The 27521-nt window shown below is 44.4% G+C and overlaps 2 protein-coding genes across 5 annotated transcripts in view; one reads left to right on the plus strand and one right to left on the minus strand.

The window, feature by feature from the left end:
* Positions 1 to 4922, minus strand: part of LOC137434166 (dnaJ homolog subfamily A member 3, mitochondrial-like) — a 37056-nt gene extending 32134 nt beyond the window's left edge. For 2 of the 4 annotated variants that reach the window (XR_010985800.2, XR_013624740.1), the window contains exon 1: positions 4551 to 4829. Coding sequence is in view for 2 of the 4 variants with exons in the window: in XM_068126895.2 (XP_067982996.2) it covers positions 4551 to 4716 (166 nt within the window). In the remaining 2 variants the exon portion in view is untranslated. Of the gene's footprint in view, positions 1 to 4550 lie in introns of all 4 variants that reach the window. The other 2 variants (XM_068126895.2, XM_068126894.2) reach the window with 2 other exon arrangements.
* A 640-nt stretch (positions 4923 to 5562) lies between these two features.
* Positions 5563 to 27521, plus strand: part of CORO7 (coronin 7) — a 150054-nt gene continuing 128095 nt past the window's right edge. Inside the window, exons 1-2 of the mRNA XM_068126896.2 lie at positions 5563 to 5905; positions 16041 to 16137. Of these exons, the coding sequence (XP_067982997.2) occupies positions 5846 to 5905; positions 16041 to 16137 (157 nt within the window). The 5' untranslated portion in view covers positions 5563 to 5845. The remainder of the gene's footprint in view (positions 5906 to 16040; positions 16138 to 27521) is intronic.

Here is a 27521-nt window from a genome sequence, read left to right on the forward strand (position 1 = left end):
TTTGAAAGGAACTTTGGAGAGCGGAGATGTTTGGGGAAATTGCAAGGGCCTACGCTTATTTTGTTTGATACAATGCAAAGTCAATCTAGTGGGAAACACATATTTAACCTACATAGAATAAGGAAATACACTATTTAAAAAGATATATCGTGACCTGCGTGTAAGTTTCATGGAATTAACTAGGAGGACGGCTGCGACCATTATTTACATTACGAGGGTGTTTACACATAACAAAACCATACTTTTTTTACATTCGTTACACTTCCTCCAAAATCGTTACACTTCTTAAAAACCGTTACACTTCTCAAATTCGTTACCCACTTCTCAAAACCGTTACACTATGATGGTGAGCTGCCCAGGCCCTGATGCAGCAAAGCTGCCCCAAACCATAATATTTCCACCACCATGCTTTACAGTTGGTATCAGGTTCTTGTGGTCAAATGCTGTCTTTGGTTTTCGCCAAACATGTCTTCTGGTACTGTGGCCAAATAGCTCTACCTTTGACTCATCTGTCCAGAGCACATTGTTGCAGAAGTGCTGGTCTTTGCCGAAGTGTTCATTCGCAAACTTTAGTCTTGCCCTGATGTTCTTTCTGGACAGCAAAGGTTTCCTCCTGGCACACCTCCCATGTAGATAAAATTTGTGCAGCCTCTTTCTAATGGTAGACTCGTGCACTTTGACATCAACAATGGCAAGAGCTACCTGTAGGTCCCATGATGACATTCTGGGGTTCTTAGAGACTTATTTCAGCATAATGCGGTCTGCTCTCGGGCTGAACTTGCTGGGGCGGCCTGGCCTGAACAAGTTGGCAGTTGTTTGGAATCTTCTCCACTTGTAGATGATCTTCCGGACAGTCAAATGATTGATTTCAAATTGTTTGGAGATCTTTTTAAATCCCTTCCCAGACTCGTAGGCATCTATAACCTTCTTTCTGAAGGCCTCAGAGAGCTCTATTGATCTAGGCATGGTGACGCCACATACTTCAACAACAAAGAGCAAACCAAACGAAATGTCTGAGGTTTAAATAAGACAGGTTCCTCCAAGATCCTCTCTAACGATGTTCTAAGCATTTGCACCTGAGCTGGTGCACCTGATTCTAATTTTAGGTATTTGAAGTAGTGATAAATGTTGGGGTGTACTTACTTTTTCCACATGCGAAATTTGCATTTATGTTTATTTAAATTATACAATGGACTACAAAATGTAAATGTTTCATGATATTTGTTATATTATATCACCTTTATCTATCAATATTGTTGAAATGAAGATCAAATAGCTGTATGTTGAAATATGTTGAAAAAGTCAAAACTTTACATGGGGTGTACTTACTTTTTCACGTGACTGTATATAAATTTTCCCCTGTTCTTGTCACCATTACTTTTAGTCTGAACTTGGACCTCACAGGCCTTTCCATGGGTGTTCTTCGTTGCCTCGGTTACTGACTGCTACTTGTAGTACAAGACTTCAGTTTGTTCTAATTGTCTCTCACCACTCTGGTAAATAGACGACAGGTTACGACACTGACCATTCACGGTACATACAGGACTTCTTTTTTTTGTAAACAAGATCGAGGCTCGTGTAAGAGCTAACATTAATCGCAAAAGAACAAACGGACACATCAAACGTATAATAAAGGGAGCGGGGCGTGAGACAAGATGGGGTGAGAGGAGGAAGCACACAAGCACAACAGCAGAGAACAGGGACATCGGGAGATCTGTGGGAGAGAGAGGGCTTGGGGAGAGGAGGCATGGTAAGGGGGGTGCGGGGGGGAGGGGTTGGTGGGAGAGGTATAAAACACAGACACTGCTAGGACTTCCAGGAAAGAATTCGGTATTTCAAGCAAGTGGATTTGTGGTGTATTAACGGGGGCAGAAAAGATCAAGGTTTTGGATGGGGGAAGATAACAGATGGTGGTGAACAGCTGTTTTAAAGACCTGGAGGGAGGAGTGGGATTGAAAAGAGTGAGGGAGTTTGTTCCAGAGGTGGGAGAAAAGAGGAATGAAAGAGTTAAGGTGAATGTAGAGTCTTGATTTTGGCAGTTTCACCATAAGAAGGTTGCTGGCAGATATTGTGCGACCTGTAGGAATATTTGGGGGACAGAGCACAGATAGAGGTTGGGGAGCTAGGCCGGATAGGAGTCGGTAGAAGACAGAAAGACCAACTACCTGCCTGCGGTGGGTGAGTGAAAGACCCTCACAACAATTTACTGAGCAAACCACACCTGAGCCAAGAGTCGTTAAATCACGGTGTGTCAAAACACCCACTTGGTGATGATGGGTGGCTTTAAATTCACAACTGACGTGAGCCTTGCATTGAACTGTATTCCTATTTGACACTGTCGGCGTAAAAACATTTTGTGAACAACAAACACCTTACAGTAGAAACCGAAACTAGGTAAATACACTCAGATATTATTTACCGTTATTTGTGCCCCTATCGTGAAAATGCCCCATTTATGGTGTTTTACACTACTTGAGGCACAATGTATACAAGGAGTACTTGATGGAATGGGACAGTAATGAGTAATGGCTGTACGTGATGACGTTGTGGACAGTGGACGGATGTCATCATACACCATGCAGGTCCAGCTTTAAGGCCTGGCTTCTCATACAGGATCATCAGGCAGGTTCTGAAGATTTGACTGTGGTTTTCAAGATATTCAATGAGTCGGGTGCCTAACCCTTAGGGCCGCCGCAACACGACAAGATCGTCGGCAAGAGCTTAGTTGGCGAGTTCTTCATAATTCTGTAATGTGCGGCGGATGACAATCGTCGTCAACTAGTTTTTCAGGTGTGTCGTAGAAAATCGTAAAAGTCTATGACAAGACATCAGCGACAATCACGCATCATCGTGTAGTGTGCGGCGGTCTTGGACAATCGCCAATGCGGAGCAGTGTCTTGACCAATTAAACTTCAGCTTTCAGCAGCTTCCGGCGATAGCATCAATATGGCGGAGTCCTGGTAGGAGGAGAAAGAGGCCCAGCTCGTAGATTTGTGGTGGGATCACACCAGCCTGTACGATTGTAAGATCAAAGCGGAATGCCAATCATATTCAGGGTGTGTGTGTGTGTATAGGTAGAGTCAATACTTGTTAAAAAGGCAGAACAGCATTACCTGTGGGCAAAAAACGCAAAGTTATTGCGACTCACTCTGCAGCAGAGATGGTAACCCTGAAAGTCGTGTTTGTCCTTGCTCTACGCGGGCTGACACTGCACTAGATATTAAAGAATGTTGACGGCATCCTCTGGAAGTTAGTATAACAGCGGTCATCTTCTTCACGAAGTTCCACGAGCAAGTTCGCCGAACGCTCCCTGAGCCGGCCGTCTCCATCCAGTGCTTTTCCTGCGGCCACTTATAACTCCTGGCACGACGTCGGCGACGTACCAACACGAGTACCAAAGCAGCAGTGCTCAGAACTTTCACCGTTCTAATGCTCTCCCTGCATTTCTTCTTCTTCTTCACCGTTTCGCTTCACTCCAATAGCGTCGTCGACAATGGCGTAGTGTGAGGCACAAATGTTAGTGTGTGGCGGCCCTTAGACTCAAACTAACCTGGTGCAGTCGTGTTCATGGAAACAAGGCATTAATAACTTTGCGATCGTTCATACCAATAGTTCCCCGATGGCAGGCCCTCAAGTTCGCAAAATGTTGCTCCTTAAGAAAGCTCCTTGCATCAAAAAGTGGACCGTCCCTCGAATGGACGTTAAGCCGGGTATCTCTTCTGCCAGCATTGGTTGGTGGATATTAAAGATCCTATACGGTCTTTCGATAAGAGTCGGCGAGCAATCGCCGGCAGCCTCAACTAATTACCAATTCCTGCCATGACTCGCAATGGGAAGGCAAAGGCAAACCACCCATTGTAATCCTTTCAGTGGGCTGCTTCGGCTTGGCAGAACTGAACCTGGAATGAGATCGAGATATTGCAGACAAGTACAGAGTGAGACAACTTAGATCATCCCTACTCCTGAGCCTGTTTATCCCTTCTGCCAGTCTGTATACTCTACCCTCCACTACTCAACCCTTCTTCCATGAGCCTCGATTTCTCCTTGTGGAATAGGAATGGAACGTCTTACTGGACAGGTGCTTATAGTTATACTAAAACTTTCCTTACAAGGAACGTCAATGCAGCAGAGGAGCCATCAAGCCTGCGCAATGGTCGCCAACATATGGTTGTTTATAAAGCATGACCTTTTAAAGTCTTTGGCATAATTTGAACCACCGACCTCCCAGACTCAGAGCGGCGCTCTAACTCTTACACCACCTCGTTCCTTCCCTTCTATACCTCCTCGACTACGTTGATATTAATATTCATGGGGAACGATCTTCATGCGCAGTAATCTCTATTAAAACAACCATGAACCATACATGTACATTTGGTGAAATGCAATTGGTAGTAGCGAGTGGGGTCTTCATCTGGCGCTTTCGGCTCAAATACATCAGCAACCCAACTCGACCAATCGAGGACCCCGGTGTGGCTCTCAAGACCGGTGTCGCTGGTGTCGAGGTTGTCGGTCCGAATCCCGATTCTCACCCGACAAAGGCCGAGGCTTACCACGAAAAGATGCTCCCCGAGTGAATTGCCGCCGTTGTTGTGGTTGTTGGTGGTCGTGATCCTGTTGTTGTGGTCGTGGTGCTGCTGTCACGGGGCGCGCGGGAAACGCAGTGGAAAGGAACACGTGCGCACGTCGGCTCGCTCGAACCAGCTGTAGCGCCGCCATTGTGCGGGATGCTGCGTGTGACAGCGACACTTCCGCCGGTTAAACCACTAGGACGTTGCCAAGAAAGGTCACGAACTAGCTGAATGTACTCGACTCGCTAAGAGGACACCAAGGTCGAGGAAACTTGAAACGAAAAAAAGAAAATAATTTAAAAGACGTCATTCCACATTACCACGTGACGTCACCTGACGTCTCTTAAATAACATGGTGATACGCATTTCAAAATCAAAATAAGCCAAATGTCTGATATTTCCTTTTTCAAACTTGTTTTATTTCCTTTTTCAAACTTGTTTTATTTCCTTTTTCAAACTTATTACGTGCCTATCAACCTCTTCTTCGTTTTCTTTGGATTCGTCGTACCGTGGTATGATGACATGTTCAATGGGGGCTTTTCCATTGATCTGGCGATGAAAAAACACCAAAAGGGGGAACACTTTTCCGCCAGAGAAGAACAAGCGTTTCGGTTGTCTCCCCTTCCCTTCCCCTGGTCGAAGCAATAACTTGCATAAGATGTAACAATAACTTTGCCTTAAGGTGGTTTTAAAGAGTATAATAAAGCACAAAAGTACAAATCTATAATAAAAAAAAGCATCACGTTCTGCCAACTGAGGCATTCGCTATGCTTGATAAGACGGTGTAACCGCCGTTAGGTGTAAAGGCGGTGTTTAGCGCAGGAGTGGCTATTTCTTTTCGGAGGACGGTGTAACGGACGTTAGGTGTAAAGGCGGTGTTAAGCGTGGGAGTGGATATTTCATTTCGAAGGGCGGTGTAACGGACGTTAGGTGTAAAGGCGGTGTGAAACGCGGGAGTGGATATTTCATTTCGGAGGACGGTGTAACCGGCGTTAGATGTAAAAACAGTGTTAAGTGCGGAAGTAGCTATTTCATTTCGGCAAGCTAATTCAGCATTTTATTTTATTTTATATAAGATGAAAATGACTAGTTAATTAACAGATAAATGTGTAGAATTGATTTTGAAGTCGGTCCACGAAACATACTAAAAGTAGAACTATAAGTACAGATTCGAGCTCGAGGACATCGGCGCATTGCTGAGCGGTACTGCGGTAGTGTCAGTGTTTGGAGTGGTTTTTTGTGATTACCTCATAGTCATAGTCATATTGTTTGCTACAATGAACCGTTTCAAGGCGTCGAAGTTTAAAAACACCACAGCGAAGTTACCTTCGAGAGAGGTACGTAGCATATCATCCCGGCTGCTCGCGCAGTATTCACGCTGACGAAGTTAATACCTTTGCTAATAGAGTAATAGTAATACTAATAGCAATATTGTTAATTAACGCACTAGTTTTACGAGCTGTAATCAACCCCGCGAGAAGTGTTGCAATAATTACATGGCGGGTCCCTTTATGTCTGTACCGTGATCGAGGGATTCAATTCCACTGGAGATCATTTAAGTCGTTATTTATATCGATAGGTATATATACAGGTTACCTGGTAGGCTACACCTGTGGGTTGGTTGATTCGTTGATATTTTCCTTTTTTCGTATGTATCATTGCCATTGGTCGAGGGCGTGGTTGTGCCCCTACTCCCAGTACACTTGTACCCGTTTCGACGATAACATTGACACTAGCGTGGACCAGATCTCTACGACCTACAAGTATAATAAAATAGAGGGTGGTGCGGGGGGGGGGGGGGGAGGGAGGGTGGTGCGGGGGGGGGGGGGGAGGGGGGGTGGTGGTGGTGGTGGTGGTGGTGGTGTCGGAGGGTGCAATACTGCAATATCGCGGCACAAATCCCCTTGGGAAGGGGTGGGGGGGGGGGGGTATTGTTTGTGATATGCTATTAATATTACGCTGTATTGTATAATCAAGTGTACTCTTATCAGAGGCGACATTGGGAAAACGGCATGAAAAGCGCCACGGAAGGGCAATAAGGGTTGTTTTTAACCCTTGTGTGGTATATAGATTGCAATAGATCTACGATCAGGGGCAACCGTCGGCGCGATAAGCATAGAATGCTTCACGGATGTTTGGATTCTTCCAAATATCTTTCAGTTTAGTGTTAAACAGCAGTAGCGACAGTAGCTCAAAAGATAATTATACATGTGTTTGATTTATAATATTGTTACGTTGTGGGGGTAGATGATGGAATACCATAGTGGAGACAGCATTGTATAGTAATAGCATGGACCATGAATGCGTAGGAGAAATCTCGATGTATTAAATATGGAAACTGGAGCTGAAGTTGTTTACGTGTCTTCACACAAGGGTGAAGCTATGGTAAATAGATAGGAGTTAAGCTTAGTTTCCCCCAGTATGTGATTGCCCTCGGTGGTTTTTCCATATGTTTTTGTCCCCCGTCGCACCGCGGAGCGAAAGGGGGACTATGGTTTTCCCCTCTGTGCGTGCGTACGTGCGTGCGTAAGTGCGTGCGTAAGCGAAGGACCGCATTCGAATTTGGTGTGTGGGTGCAAACCACGTCAAAATCCAAGATGGCCGCCGCCATGTATGACGCCATGTATGTCTGAAACTTGTGAGCGGAATATCTTGAAAAATAAGCAAAGTACCAACTTCTAATCTGGTGCGTGGGTGTATGTAGGCATAAGGAAGAACCCTATTGAAAATTGAAGAATACATAGAATACGACTAAAAGAATACATTTTATTTTGATTATCTTTTCCCCTGTTTACCCTCACCAGAGGAGAGGGTATTGCATTTGAGTCCGTTTGTTTGTCTGTTTGTTAATTGCCGGAACAGATTCCGGCAAGTATGTTGATCGGTTGGTTTGTCTGTCTGTCTCTATGTTTTTTTTTTTTGTTGTTTTTTTGTATACTGAATCGAGGCTCGTGAAAGAGCTGACATTTACTTCACAAACAAATCAACCAGGCAAACAAAATATATAAAAAGAGGGAGCGGAAGACAAGATGGGGAGAGAAGGGGAAGCACACAAACACTTGAGAGCACACAACATTTGAGAGCAGGGAGATGTGTGGGAGGGAGAGGGCTTGGGGGGAGGAGGCGTGGGAAGGGGGGGGGGTGGGAGAAGTATAAAACACAAGGACACCAAGGACTTCCAGGACAGAAGTTGGTATTTCAAAAAAGTGGAATTGGGGTGAAATTAGCGGGGGTAGAAAAGATCAAGGTTTTGGATGGGGGAAGATAAGAGATGGTGGTGAACAGCTATTTTAAAGACCTGGAGGGTGGAGTGGGATTGAAGAGAGTGAGGGAGTTTGTTCCAGAGGTGGGAGAAAAGAGGAATGAAGGAGTGAAGGTGAGCAGAGAGTCTTGATTTTGGCAGTTTAACCATAAGAGGGTTGCAGGCAGATCTTGTGCGACCTGTAGGAATATTTGCGGGACAGAGCCCAGAGAGAGCTGGGGGTGGGGCAAGGCCAGAGAGGAGTCGGTAGAAGACGGAAAGACCACCAACCTGCCTGCGGTGAGTGATTGAGAGGCCCTTGGAGTTAGCTTCATCGCGGGAGATTCCAATGATTCTGAATGCTTTGGTTTCAACAGCGTAAAGACGAGCTAGGTGTGAGGCAGGAGCACCAGCCCAGAGGGGAGAGCAGGAGCGAGGCAGGAGCGAGGACTGTTTGTCCTCGCGCAGCACTATGTCTACACCATTGCACGTAGAATCGCCAAACTTTACACACATATTTGTCTTGTCCTGTAATAGACTGTGCCCAATTTTTTTAACTCTCTCGGCCCAAGGCCTCCATTATGACATCATAATTTGATAATTCGAAAAGTACAAAACTTCATCCAACCAAGATGCAATTTCTTGAGTGCCATGACGGCATAAACTGGTGGAGAAAAAAAAAATGAAGACGTCATCGGTCATGTGGTTCGGCCGCCATCTTGGAAAAACCAAAAAACTTTGCACGTCTATCTCTGAAAGTGCTGAATAGAAAAAATTGAGACATGGCTCATTGTAAGGAACTCTCCATGGGGAATAAAATATGTTAATGATGATGTCATAGGTGCCTCCATTATGACGTCATAATTCGACAAGTACAAAACTTCATCTGATCAAATAATTTCTTGAGCATAATGCAGGAATAAATTAGTTTAGAAAACAAATAACGATGACGTCATCGGTCACGTGGTTCGGCCACCATATTTGTCAAAAATGGTCTATAAAAAAGTAGATTCCGGCAAGTCCTTGGTCTCTGACCGATTTTTCATCTGTCTGTCTGTCCGTCTGTCTGTGCGCAGCACTACGTCTACACTCTACACCATTGCACATAGAATCGCCAAACTTTACACACATATTTGTCTTGCCCTGGAATAGACTGTGCCCAATTTTTAACTCTTCTCGGCCCAAGGCCTCCATTATGACGTCATAATTTGATAATTCGACAAGTACAAAACTTCATCCGATCAAGATGAAATTGCTTGTGCCATGTCGGCATAAACTGGTGGAGAAAAAAAAGAAAAGATGACGTCATCGGTCACGTGGTTCGGCCGCCATCTTGGAAAAACGGAAAAACCTTGGAAACTCTATATCTCCGAAAGTGCTGAATAGAAAAAATTGAGACATGGCTCATTGTAAAGAACTCTCCATGGGGAATAAAATATGTTAATGATGATGTCATAGGTGCCTCCATTATGACGTCATAATTCGACAAGTACAAAACTTCATCCGATCAAATAATTTCTTGAGCATAATGCAGGAATAAATTAGTTTAGAAAACAAATAATGATGACGTCATCGGTCACATGGTTCGGCCGCCATATTTTTAATTCTGGCAAGTCCTTGGTCTCTGACCGATTTTTCATTTGTCTGTTTGTCTGTTTGTCCGCACAGAATAAATATGATTTTCTCTGCATCCGTTGGTCTGATTGACAGGAAATTTTCACCATAGGTGCAACTCCACCTGTAGAATTTTTTAATGATAATTATGATGTCGTCGGTCACGTGGTTCGGCCGCCATCTTGGAAAAATCGAAAAACTTTGCACCTCTATATCTCCGAAAGCGCTGAATAGAAAAAATTGAGACATGGCTCATTGTAAAGAACTCCCCATGGGGAATAGGATATGTTAATGATGATGTCATAGGTGCCTCCATTATGACGTCATAATTCGACAAGTACAAAACTTCATCCGATTGAGATGAAATTTCTTGAGCATGATCTTGGAATAAATTAGTTTTGGGAAAAAATAATGATGACGTCATCGGTCACGTGGTTCGGCCGCCATATTTGTTTTAACACAAAAGCCTTAAAAACCACTGAAAATACATCCTGGCGAGGGTTTGCAATCTCTGATTGCTCTTTTTCTTGTTGTTTTTATGATTGAGTGGAGATGTCTCGTATTAGGATTTAGTTTTACCCCACCTTTCACTTTCACCTCTTTAATTTATTTTCATTAAATTATTGTATTGCATTTCGTTTGTTGTCATGTTTCTTTGTTTGTGGATTCGGGCGTAAATCCGTGTGGCTTCTGTTCAGTTAAGCACCTTGCCGCCTTCCATGACGCTCGCGCCAAAAAGTACTGCCAATTTTCGGGCTGCCGCCTCGGGAGTAAAAACGATCGGTCATTCGTCACCCAGTGGTCTTAATTGCTGGTGACAGGACAATATTTTTGCTGTTACTCCCACGAACCGCCACGATAAGCTATTTATACACATTGGCATGGTGTTTGTTCAAGGAGGAACACTCCTTGGGGTGGGAAAGGGGGGTGGGGGGAGTATTATGGGTATTATTGTTTTGTAATAACATTAATATTATGCTATTGTTATTGGTGTTATTACTTTTGTTATGAGACGTGGCCTTAGAAAAATGCCATGATAAAGCTATCTTAACATGCATATATACCTCAACATGCAACCCCCTTGACGTGGGGCGGGTAGTAAAATTGCTACAACCTCCGTCGTCTGTCCCTTCTTCTCCCTGCCAAGTTTGGTTGTGATTGGATAAGTGACGATGGAATGTATCGTGGTCAAAAAACATCAGTCACAGTCAGACAGTCAGACAGACAAACGTCAAATTGCGTATTTTAGTATGATTGACTCATGCCTGGGTAGTTGTGGAGCAGCTTCTGCAGCAGAGGTCCTGGTAAAAGGTGGTCACGTTCACAAACTGCCCTCAATATTTATCATCACATTCATACCGACATGTTCTCTTGGGTTTCAAAACTCACAATCTACCTGCTCCTGATTAACGTACAACCTGAGCAGAACAACCATCTCAAACTGTTTAACCAAACAAATGGTGTTGAAGTGTGAAAACGAGTCGATTGCCACTGTATTAGATCGAGGACCATCATGATAATCATCCTTCCAACCTCAAACATCACTTATTGCACTTCTCTATGACAAATGTGCAGAGAAAAGTGTTTATTAAAAAAAGGAAAAAAAGAATAGTGTTTATTTAAAAAAAAAGAAAAACCAGCTTGTGGGCTGGCAGGATGGCCTACAGATGCGCACACTCACCGACGTCAAAGCTGTCTGGCCTGGGTTTGAATCTTGACCCAGCTATGAACTGCGGTCCCAGTGTTTCTCAGACAGGGGATCCATAAATGTGTGCGCCGTCCCTCGGATGGACGTGAAATGGCAGTCCCATCTGCCGGAATTAATTGGAGGATGTTGAAGGTCCCACGGTGTCTTTTGCGAAGGGTCGGCGAGCTATCGCCCACCAGCACCATGAACTAATTACAAATTCCTGCCATAACTAGCAGAGGGCACTGCATCAGAAGCACAGCTGTGACTCAGAAATGAAGCAACCGATGGGCACACACTTCCAGGTATGATAGGATGTAGCTCAGAGGTTTACATGCAGTGCCTTTCATTGAGCTTTTGTTGAATAGTACAAAAGGGGTAATTCCTTTGTGCCAGAACATACTGACATGTCAGGTGTCTATCCTTCATTAGTACAAGAGAGAGAGAAATGTAATAATAACGTTGGAATATATATCTGCTTTTGTAAGTGCTTCCCTCCAGCACGTGCTATCACCCCCATCAAATTATTCTGGTTGTGTACACACAATCTCCAAGGCCTTGGTCAGCAGGCCAATGCCGAAGAATGCTGGTGCAATGACTTGACCCAAAGTAGTTTGTGATTTTTATGCCTCCTCCCCCAAAGGTGGCCGCAGGTATTGTTTTCGGGTTGTCCGTCTGCACGGGCTTAAGCCTCGTTTTTCTCAGCGACACGTGTCCGATTGAGCCGAAATTTTCAGGGTAGGAGCAGCACCCATGTTGAATGTTTTTACGATGATTGTGACGTCATAGGTCACGTGGTATGGCAGCCATCTTGGATTAATCACAATTAAAAAATATTTCTCCGAAACCGCTGAATGGAAATAATTTAAACTTGGCACATTGTCAAGTACTCCCAATCGGGAACAAAAGCATGCTAATGATGCCATCCTCGGTGAAGTGGTATACCAGCCATTAATGGTTTCATCTAATGCCCTATCCTAAAAATCTGAAATTGCATGCGCATGATCTATGACCCATTTGTATTGAAATATTAAATTTACATCACAGGTTTTTTTTTTTTTTTTTTTTTTTTTTTTTTTTGTATACAAGATCGAGGCTCGTGAAAGAGCTAACATTAATCACACAAAAAGACAAACCGACACACAAAACACAAAAAACAAGGGGAGCGGTAGACAAGATGGGGAGAGAGGGGGAAGGACACAAAAGAGAGGGGGAAGGACACAAACACAACATTTGAGAGCAGGGACATCGGGAGGACTTGGGGGGAGGTGGGAGAGGATTAAAACATATGAACACTGCAAGGACTCTGGGGTGAATTACCGGGGGTAGAAAAGATCAAGGTTTTCGATGGGGGAAGATAAGAGATGGTGGTGAACAGCTGTTTTAAAGACCTGGAGGGAGGAGTGGGATTGAAGGGAGTGGGGGAGTTTGTTCCAGAGGCGGGAGAAAAGGGGAATGAAAGAGTGAAGATGAGCAGAGAGCCTAGACTTTGGCAGTTTAACCAGAAGAGGGTTGCAGGCAGATCTTGTGCGACCTGAAGGAATATTGGGGGGACAGAGCACAGAGAGAGCTGGGGGAGCAAGGCCGGAGAGGAGTCGGTAGAAGACAGAAAGACCACCAACCTGCCTGCGGTGAGTGAGTGAAAGGCCCTCGGCGTTGACTACATCGCAGGAGATTCCAATGATTCTGAAAGCTTTGGCCTCAACAGCGTGAAGCCGAGCAAGGTGTGAGGCAGGAGCACCAGCCCAGAGGGGGGAACAGTATTCCATTGAGCTGCGGATGAAAGCCTTGTATGTGGTGAGGAGCTCAGGTGTGCCAAGGAAGGACTTCGCACGACGGAGGATGCCCAGTCGGCGACTGGCTTTGGAGGCCAGCTTGGAAATGTGGTTTTCCCAAGAAAGATCATGGCAGATAGTGAGACCCAAAAGCTTGAGCGACAGAACTTCTTGGAGAGGATTGTTGAGAAAGTAGATGGGAGGGTTGTCCAGTCGGTCCTTTCGGAGAGACATTGTAAGAGTGTGAGATTTGTCAGGATTGAAAGACATGTTCCACTTGTTTGACCAGTCTGTGATTTTGTCCAGGTCTGCAGAGAGTGAGGAGGCTGCAGACTGCCGATCTGAGGGATGAGGAATGGAGCGACAGAGAGTAGAGTCGTCAACAAAGAGATAGAGAGGATTTTCAAGAGAGTCAGAGAGATCATTGATGAAGACCAGAAAAAGCACAGGGCCCAGAACACTACCTTGGGGAACTCCAGCCTGAACAGGAAGAGGAGATGAGAGAAACCCATTCAGGGCCACACGTTGACTACGACCAGGTTACGTTGTTTGGCAGCCATATTGGATTTAACCTGAAACCTTAAAAAAAAAAAAAATCTCTCCCAACTCACCGAACGATCAACTCGAAACCTTGTGTGTCTACACTGGAGTCATCAATTGGGCATGGCATTTAAAAGTTGACCACGAAAATGTCATTGGTTACATGGTGTGGCAGCCATTTTGGATTGAAGGAAAATATTAAATAATTATATCTCAGAAACCACTTACCCCATCGATGCAAAACTTTATAAACGTCATCTAAGACCATTGCTGCATATAGTTTGAAAATGATGATCTCGTAGGTCATGTGGTTTGGCAGCCATCTTGGATAGAAAGATGAACCACATCCGATAAACACTAATTGTTACAAACGTGATCCCTTACCCATACATATGTTGAGTTTATTTTTGATGTCATATGCCACACGGTGTGGCAGCCATATTGGCTTGAAAGCCGGTATTTAAAAAAAAAAAAAACCTTTTCCGAAACCGCTTCACTGGTCGATGTGAAACCTGTCATGTCTGGTAAAAATGTGATACGTGAAAATAGCTGAAAGGATTTAAATCAAATTTGTTTATTTTTGACAGTGAACGATGGCATTTACCTGTTGTCACAGGCAGGGACTTCAGGCGGCATATTGGCGACGCAGTTACATTGCTCTAGTTTTACATTTCTCTAGTTTTTGGATTGAACAAGAGGTTGTACAAATTGAACATAAAATAATAAACATTGATTTAAGCAAATTAACATTTCAAAGTTGTCCTCCAAAGCCAGTCGCCGACTGGGCATCCTCTATTGAACAAAGTCAGTCCTTGGCACACATGGACTCGGATCCACCTGCAAGGCCTTCATCCGCAGCTTGATGGAGTGCTGCGCTCCCCTCTGGGATGGCTACCCTGCTTCACACCTTCCTCAGCTTGACGCTGCAGAAACCAAGGTTTTCAAGATTACTGGAATCTCCCACGATGAAGTTGAGTTTATGGGCCTATCTCTTCACCATCGCAGACAGGTCAGTGGTCTCTGCCTGCTGCCACCTCCTTTCTGGTCTTGCACCCTCTGCCCTCTCCATGTTTTGTCACCTCCACCCCTCCCGCCTCAGGTTTCTGCAGGACACATGGGATTCACCATCAACCTTCCTTCTGGTGAAACGACCTAATTCCATGATCACTGCTCACTTCCACTCATTCCTTCCTCTTTTTTTTTCTTCCTGTCTGTGGAACCAACTTGCACATCCTCTTCAATCTCATTCTTCCCTTCAGGTCCTCAAGACAGCAGTTCACCACCATCTCAGATCATCCCCAATATAAAACCATGATATTTTCCACTGTCGTTAACACCCCTCTCCTCTCCTCCTCCCCCTCCTGATAGTCCCTCCTCCTTCCAATATTCTAATATTCTAGTCTTTCCATCGTGATTGTTTCCTTCTGTATTCATCTTGTTCACCACGTGTGTCCTCCCCATCCCTCATTCCTCCCCACATCCATCATTTGCCCAAGTCTTCCATTATTTTGTCCCTCGGCCATGCTTGCTGCTGGTGTTTCCCCTCTCTTTCTCCTTGTCCTTTTGCTCTGTTGCATACCAATCCATTCTGTGTTCCAGCTCTTCTACGATCCTTGACTTGTTATTAAAAAATGAAACTGCATTGGCCATATTAGACTCATAGTTTAAGGTAATTCTAAACGAACCTTTCAGAGTTTTAAGACCAACTTCACAATTTGATATTCTGTGGATTTTTAAAAATGTCACTTCATCTTCTGGTTTAGTTGAAACCACGATGTTGATTATGGTGTGGTTAACCTTTCACTATTGTGGTCCCAATTATCCCCCACAGCAGCAACTGTCCCTCTCCCTCATATCTGTGGAAGGGTTAAAGTTGTTGGTAGTGCATCTTATAGTTTGCTCTGCATTCACACAAATTTGTGTTGATGTTATTGTGTCTTAAACCGGAGTATTCTCTTTGGTTAACCTTTGTTAGGTCAGTCTTTTGGAACTGCCACTGGTAACATGTAACCCAGTGCTACCTGCCGCATGGTCAGGTTGTCAGCGAATAAACCGACACCCCTCACTGGCTTTGCTCGTGGGGAAGGTGACTGTGACACCCTGCCAGGACCAAAAAACAACACCTGACAAAGGGCTGATGAGCTTCCGAAGGGAGCCAACAGCCATCCGGTACGGAGATGGTGTCTCCTAAAAAAAATACCCAATTGGAGTTGGAAAATGTATTTTTCTGCCTGGACTAGTTACCCCCTCCTGCCCAGTGTTCCTGTGTAGAGGGTTTCTTTGTTTCTGGACTAGGTGAAGCTTTTGCCTTTTTTCCTCCTTATCTCTCTCTGTAACCCTTCACATTTAGTGGCTCTCAGCCTTATTTAGGGCGAATTTCAGCAAGATAAAATGCACCATGATCCTTTACTTCATCAGTTATAGTTATGATTGTGATTTGGATTTAGAATTTGGTCAGGGTACCAGCACACAGCGTTCTCCATTTAAAAGTCATTCTCCAACATTTCATACTAATTGATGAGATGGTCAGCTTCATATCACTCTTTTTGTATTGTCTAGGACAAACTTTACAATTCCATTCATCCAATATTCATAGAATTACTATTTCCTTGCAGAGTTGGTTGAGTGACTTGCCTGTGAGCCCGGCTCACTTTGCTGGAAGCGGTGTGCAAGGCAGTTGTGCATTTATTGCCTTCCCAGCTGAGCCTGTTGGTGAGTCTTATTTTAATACCAGTAAAAAGACTGAAAAATGACGAGTTGGAACAGTTTATTTGATTGTGCCCCCTCGTGGACATGCCAAAGTCTGAAGCCTCAGCCTTGTATCAAGTGTGCTTATATCTTCTTTATTTATCAGATATTATACCGACGTAAATTAACACTCGTTTTACTCTGCGCGCATTGCACATCATGTGCAGCAAATTTCTCCTCCCTGCGCCTTGTATTTCATAATAATAAAAAAAACCTTTCTGAACACCGCCATTGAGGCTTGCTTTGCAAGCCACCGTCTACAATTGCAATAGAAGAGACATAATTACTCTTTATGAAAAATGTTTTTCGAGTTTGTTTTGTCCTCTAAAATAGACTCTAGTGAACACATTCATGTTAAAAGATTGGCCTTTAAAACCTCCCTTTATGAAGAGGGACAGACAGCTGTACTAACACACAAACTGACATTGTGTTGTATATGGTAGATGTTGTCATCAATCTCTTCACCTCATTCATGAATTGCATACCCATTGGCTTTTCACATTTTGTTGTGTTAGAGCCTGAATTTAAAATGTATTAAATTGAGATTTTTTGTCACTGATCTGCACATAATACCCCATGATGTCAAAGTGCAATTTTTATTCTTGGGGAAAAATGCCTGGGGCATAGAAAAGGCCCCTTTATATGGTATGTGCCATATGGCAAAGTATAGAAAAGAAGGAACATTCAAGAAAAAATCTGGTGTGCATGCTGGACTACCCTAGTGTTCTTAGGAGGAACCAAGTAATGCTCTAGAAAAGTTCCTATAAAGGGGTGCCAATTTGATTCATACAGCTGCATGAAGAAGTAAATGTATTTTCAATGCAGATACAGTCTCTTGGTTTCAAAGGGACCTCTTCACGGTCCTTCATTTTTCTGTAAAAAATGAAAAAAAATTAAATAAATTAAAAAAAAAAAGAAGGAAGGGGAGATGAAAATGCCAAACATATTAGTTTTATATTCTATTGCAGAAGTAGGTGTGCATATACAATTCATCAATCTCTAATTATCATCAGTGTTCATCATATACATATCACGTTTGTCCAATATGTCTGCAATGTCAACACTTGCAAGTTTATGTAATGTGCAGTTATGGTCCAAAAGGGACTGGTAAAATAGGCTGCACTGCACATGTGTACAATTCTTTCATCTAATCCAATTGTTGCCTATAATGTTGGCGTCATGGAATGATGTGGTGTAACACAACACATCGCGCTTGGCCAACGCTTGTCCCGAAGAATACATCACACCCAACATGTCTGCAATTGGTTGGTACATCGTACATATTAACTGTATTCATTTTGAAAACAAATTAGATTTCACACACATGCATATTATCTTGTGTTTTCGTTTTCAAGGTACACAGAAAACTTTACGTACTGATGGGTTTTAACCTATATATTGTTATGAATTTAGGGGTAGGCATATATAGATTTAGGTAGATCTGAATAGGTATCATGCTTCGTCTGTCATGCTAGAGAATCTCACCTGTAATAAGTTCTGTATTTAGGCGGTTTGTCGGATTAAGTGTGTACCTGTGATAATATGAGGATGATCTGGTGATAGGTAGAATAAGGACTAAGATAATTCCCCTATGTGTCAGACCTGGTGATCAATCCATTGTCCCGTATGGCAATGCACTCTTATAGACACTTAGCTAGGCCCTTAGCTGCACCCATTAATTAATTTCCCTCTCGCACAATAAGACTTGCAGAACCACAGGCAGAAAGCCAGATCGGGGCACCGCCAATGGGGCCGCAGCCAGCCACATCACCAGCTGGCATAGCAACACACATTGACCAGGCAGGCTGAGAGCCACGCCCAGGAGAAGTCATGATTGGCCAGGGGAGGGGCGAGAACAACAAGCAGGGCACTGATTGGCAGAGTAGGGGAGGACGTGCGATTGGTCAGGGGAAGGGCAAAAAGCTTCCCCGTGATTGAGGGTGAGAAAGGTGAAGGAGTGACACACTGATTGGCCACCGACCGACGACACCATGGCCAATCAGTGTGGAAGGCTCAAAATGACTACCAACAAGCTACGCACTGATTGGTGGAGAGAGCGCTGACGTGAGACCACGGCCGGTAAAACGACTGGCAAGCCAACATTTTCTCCCTTCTCGTTCTTGGACTGATCCTGCCCGGACCTCTCTCTTCCCTTTGTCTTCTCGTTTTGGCTCCCCCCCCTGTCTGGACCTTCTTCTGCCCCCTTTCCTTTCTCACGATTGGACCTGTGCTGGCCTTTGGACGTTGGAGAGATGGTGGAGCGACAATCGTGCGAGCGGGGCCTGCCGGGCGGCGTGTGCTGATTTGCAGAGCACGCGAACGAAGCGGACTGAGGCCTCCTTCCCACCAAGCACGGAGCCACGTCTGGACGCGAGTTTGGGGCCTGGACTACTGAGCCAGATAAGACGCACCACATTCCACACCACGATGAAACGTTATTTTATTATCCTTCCCATCGTTTATTCGAAGTCTGTGTGAAAGAGCGCTCAATAAGGGGTTTATTCTTTATCGTCGCGTTTCAATGTTCTCAGGTTCCGTAGAATAAACGTGTTTTCTTTTTGTACATAAATTCCATGTTTGGTTGAGTTATTGATTTTCAGGTTGAAGACCGGGCCGTGAAGGTAAGCTGCAGCATTTTCCCCCAATCCCCCGGCTCGTGTGTCGATCCGCCATCAATTGGAAACGCCTCCAAGTAAGCTCGATTCCATCCGTGGCGTACTCTCGGTGTTAACTGAGCAAGCCACGCGACAATATGTAGGGCACCCCTTTATATGGACATTTCTTGAGAATTACTTGGTTCCTCCTAAGAACACAAGGTTAGTCCAGCATGCACACAATGTTTTTTTGAATGTCCCTTCTTTTCTATACTTTGCCACATGGCACATACCATATAAAGGGGCCTTTTTATGCCCCTGCCATTTTTCCTAAGAATGTCCCTTCTTTTCTATAGTTTTTCACATGGCGCATCTACTATACAAGAGAGATGTTGGTCTGTGTGTCTATCTGTCTGTGTCGCCATTTTTCTCAGAGATGGCTGAACGTATCTTCGTCAAACTTTCAGAGGTTCATCAGTGAGTGCCTTGTTTCTCACATAATCTTGTTTCTCACAGTCTGAGTGTCCTTTAGGTGCTTTTTTTGCAAACTCCAAGCGGGCTTTCATGTGTCGTTCACTGAGGAGAGGCTTCAGTCTGGCCACTCTGCCATAAAGCCCAGATCAGTGGAGTGTTGCAGTGATGGTTGTCCTTCTGGAAGTTTCTCCCATCTCCACACAGGATCTCTGGAGCTCAGCCAGAGTGACCATCGGGTTCTTGGTCACCTCTCTTACCAAGGCCCTTCTCCCCCGATTGCTCAGTTTGGCCGGGCGGCCAGCTCTAGGAAGAGTCCTGGTTGTTCCAAACTTCTTCCATTTTAGAATTATGGAGGCCACTGTGCTCTTGGGAACCTTCAATGCAGCAGAAATTTTTTTTGTGGGCTTCCCCAGATCGGTGGATGTGTGGAGTATCGTTGAGAGAGAGGAAGACAAATGATGAATTGCGAAAGATGATGGGAATAGAGCCTGTGATTGATGCTGTGAAGAGGAACAGGTTGAGATGGTTTGGTCATGTGTTGAGGAAGGATGAAAGTCACTGGTTGAGAAGAGTGATCGAAATGAATGTAGAAGGAAGTAGAGGACGGGGACGGGGAAGACCGAGAAAGACTTGGCTAAAGATGGTGGAAGAAGAAATGCGGGCAAGGGGGTTAACAAGGAGAGATGCAGAAAATAGGGCAAAATGGAGAAGATTGTCATGGGGACCGCAAGGCTCACCCCCGCTCTAGCATGGAAAATGGCCTAAAAATGCATGTTGTTGTTGTTGTTGTTGTTCCCCAGATCTGTGCCTCGACACAATCCTGTCTCTGAGTACTGCAGGCAGTTCCTTCGACCTCATGGCTTGGTTTTTGCTCTGATATGTATTGTCAGCTGTGAGACCTTATATAGACAGGTGTGTGCCTTTCCAAATCATATCCAATCAATTGAATTTACCACAGGTGGACTCCAATCAAGGTGTAGAAACATCTCAAAGATGATCAAGAGAAATGGGAGGCACCTGAGCTAAATTTCAAGTGTCATAGCAAAGGGTCTGAATACTTATGTAAATGTGATATTTCAGTTTTTTCTTTTTAATAAATTTGCAAAATTTTCGAAAATCCTGTTTTCTCTTTGTCATTATGGCGTATTGAGTGTAGATTGATGAGGTAAAAAATGAATTTAAACGATTTCAGCATAAGGCTGCAACATAACAAAATGTGAAAGAAGTGAAGGGGTCTGAATACTTTCTGAATGCACTGTACACACACACACGCACACACGCACACACGCACACACGCACACACGTTCACACGTACACACGTACACACACACACACACATACTGTTATGAATTTTGGGTAGGGGGGAATATATAGATCCAGGTAGATCTGCATAGGTATCATGCTTCGTCTGTCGAGTTAGAACAATCTCGATGTAATAAGTCCTGTTAGCCCGGTTTGTCGGATCAAGTGTGTACCTGTGATCATACGAGGATGATCGTGTGCTAAATAGTTGCAGGGATTAGGCTAATTCCCGCGTCTGTGAAACCTCTGATCTACCCGTTGTCCCTTATGGCCACACACCACATACATTAGATAGATACATTAGTGCACACATTAATTAATTCCACCTCCGCCACAAGACGATAAAACTGACCGGAAGAGCAGACAGAAACGGCAGCGTACAACGCCGGCATGGGCATCAAACATTGACCAGGCAGGCTGAGAGCCATGTCCAGGGAGAGCTCGTGATTGGCCAAGGGAGGGGCAAGCAAAGAGCAGGCCACCGATTGGCAGAGCAGGGAAGGACGTATGCTTGGTCGGGGAAGGGACAAAAAGCTTCCCTGTGATTCGGGGTAAGGAAGGTGAAGGAGTGACACACTGATTGGCCACCGACCAATGACACCACGGCCAATCAGTGCGGAGGGCGCGAAAGGTGACGAATAAACGACACACTGATTGGGAGAGATAGAGTGTGACGTCAGAAGATGATCAGCAAAACCACTCGCTGCCCGACATTTGCTCTCTTCGCCTCTGTCTGTCTTCGCCTCCGCTTCTCTCTTCCCTTTGTCTCTTGCTCTGGACTGTCCCTTCGTGCTGGACCTGTTCTTGCCTTTGGACTTTGGTGGGGAGACCAGCGCCGACGATTCTCTTCCCCTGCATTCGCATATGAACGACGAGTGAGGCTTTTGGTCGGAGCGCTGACTCGCGATCGCGCGGGCGCGCCGAGGGCCACTCCGTGCCAATGACCAGGCAGTTCGTGCCAACCGGAGCCGCGTTGGACAACGGAGCTGCACAACCAGACGATTCCTGACAGACACCACATCCAGACAGATAAGCTCGCATTCCACAATGCGACGAAACGTTAATTTTATTCATTCTCCCATTGTTTTGTGTATGACGTCTGTGAGTGGGATCCCAACCTAGGATTTAGTTATCGTCGAGTTCTTTGTTATCGGGTCTGTAATAAATATTCCTGCAGTACATTTTACATCCGTTTTTGGTTTGATTTATTGATTTTCAGGTCGAAGACATCGGACCGTGAAGGTAAGCGGCATTGTTCATTCCGTCTCGCGTATGATCCGCCATCAATTGGGAAACGCCTCGTTAAGCTCGATTATCCATCAGTGGCGTACTCTTGGTGTTAACTGAGCGAGCCGCATGACAATACACACACACACACACACACACACACACACACACACACACACACACACACACACACACACACACACACACACACACACACACACACACACACACGTAGAACGAATCAAATAAGAATGAAGAAATATCTCTCGGAAATTTCCTGTCTCTGTTACTTGGGCGGTGTCCCTGGTGTTGGGCTAGTGGCTAGGGTGCCGGCCTTAGGATCCTAGGATCCAGGGTTCGAATCCCGGTCGATCGCTGAATTAACGCCAGGGGGGTTGACTCAGCCTGTCATCCTTCCGAGGTCGGCTAATTGAGAACCAGTTCACTGGTAATTCCCTGTTTGTCGTAAAAGGCGACAAAAAGGGTTGGCGTCAGGAAGGGCATCCGGCCGTAAAACATTGCTTCAAAAAGGGGACCAAAAAACAACAACAACCATGGTTCCCGAAAAAGGCCAACCCCTGCTTTGCGGGGGAAAATGGCCTCTAAACGGTGGGTGTTACTTGGGCGGTGTAAGATATATCGATCCGCGAAAAGCTGTAATTCTTTAAGAGGCAATTTGCCATCTGTGGCGATAGGTGAACGAAGCTTCGCACCTCTCCACACATTGTTGACTACGTATAAAGTTAAACATTTAATCATCATTTGCCGTCTGTGGCGATACGTGAACAAAGCTTCGCACCTCTCCCCACATTGTTGACTACATATAAAGTTAATCATTTAATCGTGACGATGGAAACATCCGACGCGAATTCTTCATAAATCTCGGCAATTTCCTGTCTGTGTCATCTTGGGCGGTGTAAGATATATCGAGGCGTGAAAAGCCACGATTATTTAATATATGTCAGTAATTTCCCGATTCCCGTATGTGCGTTTATTTTTTCAATTTTTGCTGAAACCGAGTCTAAAGCCATCGATAAAAATGAAATCTGATGGTGAATTCAAGATAAAATCGTGAGGGTGACTCAATGAATGTGCTTTATTTTACAGGCCTTTGAAAATGCATTTCGTTCTATAAACGGAAACTTTCATCGGATTTTATTCCCGTTTTTTTTCCAACCGAGTCTAAAACTATGTTTGCGACTGTTAAAAATGAAATTATATACATCGAATTGGAGTTGAAATAAAACTGTGAGAGAGAGCAAGACACCACAGGCCTAACAAAACAGGCCTCAAAGCTATGCGAGTAAATAAAATGGTGGATATTTGTTTTTGAAGCCTCTTCCAGAATGGGTGGAGCTACTCTCTCAACAGAGTAAGCCACACCCCTGGACAGGCAGACAGAATTACCTATGGAGAATATAATATAGATATAAATCTACAGACACACTTTATACCCCTTTAAAGTATTTTTTTTAAATCCCAAGTAATGCTCTAGTAAAAGTTCACGTAAAGGGACGCCCCACAGCTGGCAAATAAAATACATTTACTTCTTCATGCAGCTGTATGAATCAAATTGGCGACCCTTTATATGAACCTTTTCAGATTACTTGGTTCCTCTTCAGAACAAAACGGTAGTCCATCATGCACATGAGATTTTTTGAATGCCACTTATTGCTTGGCATTTTCTACAAGCTATGGCATGTCCCTTCTTTTCTATACTTTGCCACATGGCACATACCCTTCTATAAAGGGGCCATTTCTATGCCCCTGGCATTTTACCAAAGAATATATATTTATTTATGTGTATATATTTTATATATATTTAATTTTAAAGCAAAAATTATAGCACTGAGGTGCAATTTGTTTTGAAAGCCATTAACTCGACCTATTGGCCGATGTATATTCCAAGTTTCAGCTAGTTTCAATGTCTAGTCCTTGAGATATGAGCTCCAACACATTTTGGGCGGGCTGGCTGGTGGACGGACGGACGGACAGACAGGCACCAACGCGATTTCGAGGGTTTTCTAAATCAAACTCAAGAATGCATAAACGGACGTTGCTGAAATTTGGAACATATTACCTCAACGTACGAAGCATTTACTTCTGAAATTTGCAGCCCATTATGTCCAGTAGAAGCTGAGAAACGTATTTTCAGTCCCTATGTTAAAGCTGCATACAGAGAAACGATCCCTTATATAAAGGGAGGGGTGCTTTGTGCCTCCTTTTGATTTGTAGGATTTTTTTTACAAAGTACTTAAATATGAAAAAAATCTGAAATATCTTGAGTCAATAATTATTCAACCCCTTTATGGGAGAGTGACCAGATGGAAGCAACTCCTGAGAAAAGGCACATGACAGCACGCCTGGAGTTTGCAAAAAGGCACGCGACAGACAGAGCATGAGGCAAATGATTCTGTGATGTGATAAGACAAAAATTTAACTCTTTGGCCTGAATGCAAAGTGCTACATCTGGTGCAAACCGAGCACAGCTCATCACCCATCTCACACCATCCCGACAGTGAAGCATGGTGGTGACTTCATCATGCTGTGGGGATGCTTTTCAGTGGCAGGGACTGGGAGACTTGTAAGGATCGAGGGAACAATTAATTGAGCCAAAGAGAGGCAAATCCTTAAGGATAACCTGCTTCAGAGAGCAAAAGACCTTCAACTGTGTTGAAGGTTTACATTCCAACAGGACAATGACCCCAAGCATACAGCCAAAGCATCACTAGAATGGCTTCAGAACAAGAATGTGAAAGTCCTCGAATGGCCCAGCCAAAGCCCAGATTTGAATCCCATTGAAAATCTGTTTAAAGACTTGAAAATTGTTGTTCACCAAAGCTTCACGTCCAACTTGACAGAGCTTGAGCAAATCTGCAAGGAAGAATGGGAGAAATTCCCAAAATTCAGATGTTGCAAAGCTGATACAGACATATCTAAGAAGACTCAAAGCTGTAATCGCTGCCAAAGGCACTGCCACGAAGTACAGTAATGACAAAGGGGGTTGAATACTTATGTAAATTAGATGTTTCTATGTTTCATTTTTAATTATTTTGTAAAAGTTTATGAAAAAAAATATTCCACTGTGATATTATGCTGTATTAAGTGTACATTAGTGACAATTTATTGATTTAATCCATTTTAAATTCAGGCTACAACAGAAGAAAATGTGAAAAAGTCATGGTTTGTGAATACTTTCTGAAAGCACTGTACCTGCTCCTCTATAAAATATACATTAGCTACTATAATTAAGAATGTTGTTTTTCATTCTTCGATAATTCAATTGGAATCATTGGTAAGGGGGAGAGGTGGGAAGGAGGTTTTTTTTTGTTTGTTTGTTTTTTGTATACAAGATCGACAGAGACAGGACCGGCAGAGAAGATAACTGAGAAGGAAGTTGAGGAAGCGATAAAAGCAATGAAGAGTAGAAAAGCGGGAGGGCCGACGGGAGTTGTGGGAGATATGTTGAAGGCAGCAGGAAGTTGGGGTGTGAAGAGAATGACAGAGATCTGTAATCTGGTGGTGAAAGAAGGCCGCATTCCAGTGGATTGGGAACTGAGTACCGTCATCCTTCTATACAAGGGGAAAGGTGACCCTCTGGAGTGTGGCTCGTACCAAGCGATAAAGTTATTGGAGCATGGAATGAAGGTATTGGAAAGGGTGTTGGAGAGGAGGATAAGGAAGAAGGTGAAGATCGACGAAATGCCGTTTGGATTTATGCCAGGAAGAGGAACGACAGACGCGCTCTTTATTGTTGGGCAGTTGCAGGAGAAGTACATGGAGAAGAGGAAGAAGTTGTTTCTTGGGGTTGTTGATCTGGAGAAAGCATTTGATAGGGTTCCACGCGAAGTATTGACATGGGCATTGAGGAAGTTAGGAGTGGAGGAATGGTTGATCAGAGTAGTGATGGCAATGGACAAAAGAGCATGCACAGCTGTAAGGACGAAGGACGGGAACAGTGGTGAGTTTGAGGTGAAGGTGGGAGTGCATCAGGGGTCGGCAAAAGTCCACGACTATTTGTAGCTGTGATGGAGGTGTTGGCTCAGAACGTAAAGGAGGATTTACCGTGGGAGTTGTTGTATGCAGATGATCTGGTGTTGATTGTGGAAAGTATGGATGGACTGAAGGAAAAGATGAACAAGTGGAAGGAATGTATGGAGACAAAAGGTCTGAAGGTGAATATCGGAAAGACGAAGGTGATGGCAAGTGGTAAAGCATGTGGTGAGGTGGAAAGAACTGGGAAGTGGCCATGTGCTGTGTGCAGGAAGGGTGTCGGAGTGAACTCCATTCAATGTACAATGTGTGCTGAGTAGGTTCATCAAAAATGTAGTGGTCTGAGAGGGTCATTAACCAGTGTGGCAGCTACATTCAAATGTAAGGTGTGCACAGAGGGAGCTGCAGATGGAGGAAATGTTGAGTTGGATCTTGGAGACGGCGTGAAGCTGGAAGGTGTGAAAACATTTTGATACCTCAGAGACATTCTGAGTGGAGAAGGTGGATCAGACTCGGCAACGGTTGCTGGAGTGAGATGTGCATGGAAGAAGTTTTGGGAACTGAGTGGCGTGCTGATGAGGGGAGTGTCGTTGAAGCTGAAGGGAAAGGTGTATGCTGCATGTGTGAGAAGTGTTATGATTTATGGGAGCGAGACATGGGTAATGAACGTAGAGCAGCAACGAATGCTGGAAAGGGTGGAAATGCGAATGGTTCGGTGGATGTGCGGAGTATCGTTGAGAGAGAGAGGAAGACAAATGATGAATTGTGACAGATGATGGGAATAGAGCCTGTGATTGATGCTGTGAAGAGGAACAGGTTGAGATGGTTTGGTCATGTGTTGAGGAAGGATGAAAGTCACTGGTTGAGAACAACAACAACAACAACATGCATTTTAAGGCCATTTTCCCTGCTAGAGCGGGGGTTAGCCTTGCGGTCCCCATGACAATCTTCTCCATTTTGCCCTATTTTCTGCATCTCTCCTTGTTATATATATATACTTGTACTGGTTGAGAAGAGTGATGGAAATGAATGTAGAAGGAAGTAGAGGACGGGGAAGACCGGGAAAGACTTGGCTAAAGATGGTGGAAGAAGAAATGTGGGCAAGGGGGTTAACAAGGAGAGATGCAGAAAATAGGGCAAAATGGAGAAGATTGTCATGGGGACCGCAAGGCTAACCCCATGTCTAGCAGGGAAAATGGCCTTAAAATGCATGTTGTTGTTGTTGTATGCAAGATCGGGGTTCGTGTAAGAGCTAACATCAATCACAAAAAAAACGGGCACACAAAACATACAATAAAGGGAGCGGGAGACAAGATGGGGGGAGAGAGGGAAGCACACAAGTACAACAGCAGAGAACAGGGACAACGGAAGATCCATGGGTGGGAGAGGGCTTGGGGGGAGGAGGCATGGGAAGGCGGGATGGGGGGTGGGGAAGGTATAAAACACATGGGCACTGCTGGATCTTCCAGGAAAGAAAGAAGTTGGGATTTCAAAAAAAAGTGGATCTAGGGTGAATTAACGGAGGTAGAAGAGATTAAGGTTTTGGATGGGGGAAGATAAGAGATGGTGGTGAACAGCTGTTTTAAAGACCTGGAGGGAGGAGAGAGATTGAAGAGTGAGGGAGTTTGTTCCAGAGGCGGGAGTAAAGATGAGTGAAGGTGAGCAGAGAGTCTTGATTTTCGCAGTTTAACCATGAGAGGGTTGCTGGCAGATTTTATGCGACCTGTAGGACTATTTGGGGGACAGAGCACAGATAGA

The sequence above is a fragment of the Myxine glutinosa genome, chromosome 10, assembly GCF_964187855.1.
Source record: "Myxine glutinosa chromosome 10, kmMyxGlut1.1, whole genome shotgun sequence".
NCBI classification, from domain to species: Eukaryota; Metazoa; Chordata; class Myxini; order Myxiniformes; family Myxinidae; genus Myxine; species Myxine glutinosa.